The sequence below is a fragment of the Orycteropus afer genome, unplaced genomic scaffold (assembly GCF_000298275.1).
Source record: "Orycteropus afer afer isolate SDZICR_OR568_19922 unplaced genomic scaffold, OryAfe1.0 scaffold00384, whole genome shotgun sequence".
NCBI classification, from domain to species: Eukaryota; Metazoa; Chordata; class Mammalia; order Tubulidentata; family Orycteropodidae; genus Orycteropus; species Orycteropus afer.
The window spans coordinates 2,220,040-2,227,616 of NW_006921971.1; the positions used below are offsets into that span (position 1 = coordinate 2,220,040).

The following is a 7,577-nucleotide window of genomic DNA, read 5'->3' on the forward strand; positions in this document are numbered from 1 at the left end:
TTATGTTTTCTTATCCAGTCTGCAACTCTCCATCTCTTGAGTGGTGCATTTAGCCCATTAACATTCAGTGTAATTATCAAAAAGTATGAATTGGTTGCTGTTATTGTGTTATGTGGTTTTTTGTGGTGTTCCTAATTTCTTTGTTCCACATAATTTTCTGTGCTGAGCTCATTATGTTTATGAATCAAGTTATCATTTCCTTTGTTGCTACTGTTTTAGTATTCACTAAATATTTGCGCTTGTCCTCCTCTTTTATTGTGATGTGAAGATTTATCATGTTCCCTTTGAGGTACCCTGTGATTTCTAATTTTCTCCCCAAGTTTAGAACACTCCATTCTATCTTGCAACTCTCTTGACTTTCTCACCATTTATAAGTTCTGTAACTACACTATTTTTCCCCTCACTTTGTTTTGTAGTTGTCCTCATTTGCCAATTGATGTCTCTGGTTCCCTGTTTACAATCTTGTAAGCTTATTTTATTTTGGATATGTCCATACCTGTGGTTTCCGGGTTATGTCATCTTGTGTTAATACGGTTGGTTGTTGTTTGCTATTATTGGTTCTCTGTTCAAAGGACTTCCTTTGGTATCTCTTGTAAGGTTGGTCTGTTTTAACAAATCCCCTTAATTTCTGCTTATCTGTAAATCTCCCAATTTCACCATCATATTTGAGGGACAATTTTGCCAGGTATATAATTCTTGTTTGGAAATTTTTCTCTCAGGGTTTTATATAAACCATCCCATTGCCTTCTCGCTTGCATGTTTCTGCTGAGAAATGAGAGCTTAGTTTTATTGGTTGTCCTCTGTATGTAACTTTTCATTTTCCCCCTGCTGCTTTCAGAATTTTTCCTTTGTGTTTGGTTTTGATGAGTTTGATGATGTCTTGGTAATTTTCTTTCGGGGTCTATCCTGTTTGGGATTCATTGGAATTCCTCAATAGATATATTCTTATTTTTCATCATATCAGGGATGTTCTCTTCCAAGAAATCTTGGACAATTTTCTCAGTGTTTTTTTCTTTTCCTGTTCTGGAATTCCAATGACACGTAGGTTATTCCTTTTGATGGTATGCCACATGGACCTTAAGCTTTCTTCATTTTATTTTGATCTTTTTTCTGATTAATCCCTTTCCAAAGAAGTATTCAGGTATTTTTCTTCAATCTCATTAATTCTGTCTTCCACTGATTCAATTCTACTCTTTTGCCCTTTCAATGTGTTATCTATCTCTGAAAATTTAGTATTAATCTTCTGGATTTCTATCTTTAGATTTTGAATCATTTCAAATTTTTCATTTATTTTGTCATTTTGTCCTTGTATTTTCTTCCAAAATTGGTCTAGGGTTTTGCCTGTGTTTTCCTTAATTTTGTCAGTGTTTTCTTTGATCTGTCTCTCAATCCTCTGAATATATCTTACTACAATTCTTTTGAATTCCTTGTCAGGGAGTTCCAATGCTGCTTCTTCCCCATGTGTTCTAGGTCTGTATCCTGCTTCATTGGTTCTACCACTTTATCTTGCTTCTTTGTGTGGACTGTGATGGTCTGTTGTCTCTGAGACATTGTGAGGTTGTTGCATTTAGGTCTCTGTTAACTGTTTGTGAAGAGCAGTTAAGGGGGTGAATCAGGCTCTTCTTGGTGGTCATTTATCGCTGGTCAGTTAGTAAAGAAGGAAGTGGTGGCTCTCACTCAGTAAGTGGAGCTGCAGAGGTGCAGGTGTGGTTGCGTCATATGGGCACTGTTGCTGTCTTCGAATGAAAAACCATCAAAAAAGTAAAAGCAAGCAGACAAAAAACACACCACATAAACACAGGAACAATCACCAAAAAAAAAGGAAAAACAAAAGAAAAAAATAAATAACTGCAATATATGGGGAGAGGGCAGTAAGAGAAAAAAGGGAGAGTAGGAGAATGATGAAGAAAAAAAATGGGAAAAATGGAAAAAGAAAACAAGGAACAGGGTTAACCATGAGAAAGAAAAAAGTAGAAGGAACCAGAAATAGAGAAAAAAATGAAAACTAGAATCTGGGACAGGAAGTATAAATAATAATACCAAAAATGACAATAATAATAATAATTTTAAAACAGACAAAAGCAAACACACTAAAAAAAAGGAAAAAAAATATCTGGGTGGGATGGGAATGGAACCCAGGCTCTGTCTGAGCACACAGACCAGGATGGAATTCCTGCCAGCCCAGAAGGTGGGTGAGAGTGAGGGAGGGCCACACATCCATCCACCAAGGGGGTGTGGGGTATAAGAACAACAAGGGGAATATCGCACCTTTTCAGTTGTTGGCGTCCAGAATGTCCTTGTGGTTCCCAGCAAATGGAGCCTATTCTTAGATCCCTGGAAGCTGGGAGAAGACTGTTGCTTTAAATATCTAAAACGGTCTAAGGTCTTGTAAGCATTCAAAATGGCTGAACCCTCTGGACAGGCAAAAGTCCCCAGCTCAGCCTGCCTTGCTCTTCGCTGCTTCCCCTTTTATTCACCAGCCACTAGAGCAGTCCTCCGTGCAGCCCCTGGCTAATGGCTGATTTTAAGGTTAATTCTTAGGCCTGAATGCCACTTGGCAATATCCGAGCTGTCTGTGCCGTTAGGATCACTGCCAAACCACAGCTCCATATGTCTCCTTTTGTGGTGTTTTCATGCAAATTCTTCTACTAGTTGGAATTTAGTCCACTTCTATATCCCTCCCTTCAAAGCTCAGGACTCTAGGATTATCTTCTGTATCTGTGTTAATTGGTTCCTCATTTCTTTGTTGAAGAGGGTCTGTGCAGTCTGTCTGCCTATTCCACCATCTTACCGGAACTCCTCAACTCAATATTTTAATCATTCATTGTTTCAAATATTATTCGTTCAGAACACGTACATTTTTCAGGACGAGTAATTCCCACTTCCAAATTGTTAAACTATTAGTAAGAGTGATAAATATAGTTTTTCAAATATAGATTAGATTACAGTGCAATTCTCACATCACAATTTCTACACTATAATGTAATCCATCTCTTAATTTTTCAAAACAGGTTTATTATTTATTACACATAAAAGGAATATAGTTTTGGTAGAAAATGTGAGAACAGAAGGATAAAAGGATAAAGAACATAAGGACGACATTTACACAGAGGCATTCGTGGCTAGCACTGTATATTGTTCTCTAGGCTTTGTAAAATAAGGGTGCCTTTGTACACACAATCAGTACACATGGGACAGTTGTGTAATGTAAGTGCTTTTGTATCCTGCCATTTTCTCTTAAAACATACCGTGAACATTTCCCCATGTCACAAAATTTTCCTTAAAAATGTTATTTTGCAGGCAGCATAGTAACCACTATTCATATTTCATTCTGTTGTACACGGGGTCGCTACGAGTCTGAGCTGACTCAACTGAACCTAACAACACAACATAGTATCCACTAAGGGAATCAACCATGATCTATTACACTGAAAGTCTATTGTTAGATACTCATAATGTAGCCAATGAGCTCTGCTGGAGCAGTGGTTAAAGCACTCAGCTCCTAATAAAAAGGTGGGCAGTATAAACCTACCAGCTGGTCAATAGGAGAAAAATGAGGCAGTCTGTTTCTGTGAAGACTGACAGCCTTGGAGACCCTCTGCAGCAGTTCCACTCTGTTCTCTAGGGGCGCTGTGAGTCAGGAACTGACTCCACAGCAGTGGGCTTGGTTTGGTTTTGCTTCTGTAAAGATTGACAACCCAGGAAACCCTGTGTTGCAGTTCCACTCTGTCCTCTAGGGGCGCTGTGGGGTCAGAATCGACTCCACGGCAGTGGGTGTGGTTGGGGCTTTGCTTCTGTGAAGACTGACAGCCTTGGAGACCCTGTGGGGCAGTTCCACTCTGTCCTCTAGGGGCGCTGTGAGGCTATGAGTCAAAATCAACTCCAAGGAAGTGAGTTGTTTTTTTTTAATTGTGATTTGGGTGAAAATTTACAGAGCAAATTCACTTTCCATACAGCAGTTCACATACACTTTGTCTCATGACATTGACTACTATTTACCCAAATGCATCAGCTCCCCTCCCACTTCCTCCCCATAGTTACCTCTTCCCTGTGTTCACTCCTCCATGCACTCCTGCCCCCTGAGCTGTCTCCCTGTGCACACACAGTCCTTCTTTCTCCCATGATTGATCTCTCCAAGGAGTGTATCTACCTAAGGTAAATGTTCCACTCATATGCCTGTCTTTTGTTTGGCTGGAAGTCACAGGTGTGGGTTCAGTTCCAGAGCTGAAGGGCAGCTAGGGGCCATAGTCTCAATGGTTCCACCAGGCTCTATCATACCAACAAACCTGGTCTCCCTTTTTTTTCTTTTTTTCCAAATGACTGGCAGTGGGTTTTTAATACCTAAATGAATCAATCCCTTTCACCCATTATACAATGGACATTGATTCCAACAAAACAGTATGAGGAGATGAAGCAAGAAGTACTCAAAGAAGAAAGAAGAGAAGTGAAGATGAAATGGTAATTTTTCAGTTACCGCACATTCAGTATACATATGAATTATGTCAAAATTTAACATTTTTTAAAGAAAGAAATCCCTTGGCTTTCAGAGAAGGTTCTCTGCTTTATGAGCAGAGGCACACGACAACCACAAGCCCGGTGTGGGACGCTGTGTTACAGTGTGAGATGGTGGGTGGTACACGAGGTCGATTACTAAACACAGTGACCGAGGAACTGTTTCCGGCATAACTCACCACATCCCGAAAGACAACTGCCCGCAGGCGATTGATGTCCACGTCCTGCAGAAGTCTGTCAGGGTCTTTAATAGGAGAAAGGTTGCCTGGGACACTTTCCAGTGGAGCCTTGGAAAGAAAAATGATGGGGAAGAAATAAAGCATTTCAGAAACCCCACAGAAGTATCATTTCTAGGATGTGCCAGTTCACCAGTCTCCGCCTCCACCTCCATGCGCCAACAGCTGGCCCCTCGCTACCCCTCACCAGTGATAAAATCTGGGGCCAAGAATAACCCAGGATAAGGCACTCGCTTTCACTGTTCACCTCCACACGTGACGCAGCTGTACTTCTTAGTTTCTTGTTCGTCACCAGTACAGCTACCACTGTTGTTGTTGTTGTTTGCTGTCGAGTCGGCCCCGACTCATACAGGCGCAAAAAGGCAGGTCAGGTTGTGGAGGGAAGAAATACTGATCTTGACCTCAGCAGTTCTGGCCTCAAGTCCTGGCTGTGTGACTTTGGGCTTGTTACTCAGTCTCTCTCAGGTGCACTTTCCCTACCTCTAGTCCTCAATCCTGCAGTCTCTGCACTCATTCATCCACCTTGCTCTGCCAGTCCGTGAGATTACCGTGTTATGGTATTACATGGGCTTTGATATGTGCAAGCCTCTTACAACCTATAGAAAGAAAGCTAGGATGGCATTTTAAAAAGAAAATTCAGTCATATCCTATGAAAACAGAAAGAAATTAAAAATAATTACCACCAAAATCCTTTTCATGACTGAAGAAACAAAAATACACAACGTTTAGGGCACACATAACACAGCCAACTGGTGAGGGACGCAGGTTCGTGGAAAGTCCAGCTAGCACTTCCTTACTTCCACAAGGTGTTCCTAACTGGGCAGCTTTCCCGAGAGAACACGTGAAGTGCAGACACCATTCCTGTGCACGCTGGTATGCACTGGTTGTTACACGAACCCATTAAAAACGCAAAGTCCTCTTCAGCTGCCCTTCCCTTTCTGCAGATCTGCAGCACAAGGTCTCCCTACCACGGCCTGACACCTGACTCCTGGGCGCCACAGGAGTGAGAAATGGCCTGGGCTGGGGAGTCTGGTTGTGATGTGGTTTCCATTATAATTCTGAAACTCGCCGGAGACATGACTTTGGATGAGATATTTAAGCTGTCAAATCCAGTGAGAGGAAGTAGGAGTGGTTGATGTGCCGTAGGAGCCATAGGGTAATAACATATGGATCAAAGGAAGATGAGACGCAATAACACGTGTAAAATTCAGAGCTGACCACATGGGCAAAACCACGGAGAAATACCTTGTACATCAATTTCCATTTCTCTGTGCGCAATCAGATTTGATCCTTGTAGCACCGCAATGACAGCGGGAGCGTGTACCGGGTGCCTATGCACACAACATGAAAATGAGGCCCCACGAAGTTACGTGACTCAGCAAGTCTGCACAAGCTCATGCTGAGGTACTTTGACACCAAAAACTTAAGGTTTCCAAACTAACAGGTTACACAGCACAGTGTGGAAACCCAAGAAGGAAAAACAACCCCCCTCAAGCAGGCCTGTCACAATGGACTGTGCAGTCCTGTGCTGTCACCAAGTCAACTCTTACCTACGATTCCTCTCACCTGTCACTCAATACCTACATCTCTGCCAAGTCTCCTGATAGAGAGACACAGCTGAGTTCAACCAAACGGCCACAGTCATCTTGTCACTGGGCTTGTCCATCTGTATTCTAAAACCAGAGCCATGCTGAGCTCAAACGCCTTCAAAGACTTCCCCCATTATCTAGTGAACCACATACAGATGCCCCTCAGATCAGAGCTCCAGCACGCAGGTGCGTTTGTTCACTGAGCGCATATGCTACGTGGTCACCACCAGAGGAGAAGAGGGAATCTTGTTAACTTCATGTTCACTACACGCCAAGAATCACCAAGCACTTTCATGCAAGACTGCTTTTACTGCACAGATATAAATATTCTGCAAAACAAGACTATGATCCCTTGGCCGGACTGAAAAAGAGAGGTTAAGAAGACAAACAGGCCTTAGGTTACACAATTAGTAATCAGCAGAATCAAGATACAAACTCAGATGTGTATGATTCCAGAGGGTGTGCTCTCTACAAAGTACTCACAGGGCTGTGCAGTCACACCGATGACGGGACAGGCACACTGCACTCACATCACTGACCGTCCACTCTACCTACACAGTATCACCCAGGCTGTGCAGTCACACAGATGATGGGACATGCACGCTGCAATCACATCTATGACTGTCCACTCCACCCACATAGTATCACCCAGGCTGTGCGGTCACACAGATGACGGGACATGCACGCTGCACTCACATCACTGACCGTCCACTCTACCTACACAGTATCACCCAGGCTGTGCGGTCACACCGATGATGGGACATGAACACTGCACTCACATCACTGACCATCCACTCCACCTACACAGTATCACCCAGGCTGTGCAGTCACACCGATGACAGGACATGCACGCTGCAATCACATCTATGACTGTCCACTCTACATACACAGTATCACCCAGGCTGTGTGGTCACACAGATGACGGGACATGCACGCTGCACTCACATCACTGACCATCCACTCCACCTACACAGTATCACCTAGGCTGTGCGGTCACACCGATGACGGGACATGCACGCTGCAATCACATCTATGACTGTCCACTCTACCTACACAGTATCACCCAGGCTGTGCAGTCACACCAATGACGGGACATGCACACTGCACTCACATCACTGACCGTCCACTCCACCTACACAATATCACCCAGGCTGTGCGGTCACACAGATGACGGGACATGCACAATGCACTCACATCACTGACCGTCCACTCTACCTACATGGTATCACCCAGGCTGTGC

General features: G+C 43.3%; 1 protein-coding gene across 1 annotated transcript in view; it reads right to left on the reverse strand.

Annotated features, from left to right (window-relative positions):
• Positions 1-7,577, reverse strand: part of NBEA (neurobeachin) — a gene marked incomplete at its 5' end in the record, with an annotated part of 985,874 nt that overhangs the window by 573,621 nt on the left and 404,676 nt on the right. The window contains one exon of the mRNA XM_042782600.1: positions 4,692-4,799. Coding sequence (XP_042638534.1) covers positions 4,692-4,799 — 108 coding nt within the window. The remainder of the gene's footprint in view (positions 1-4,691; positions 4,800-7,577) is intronic.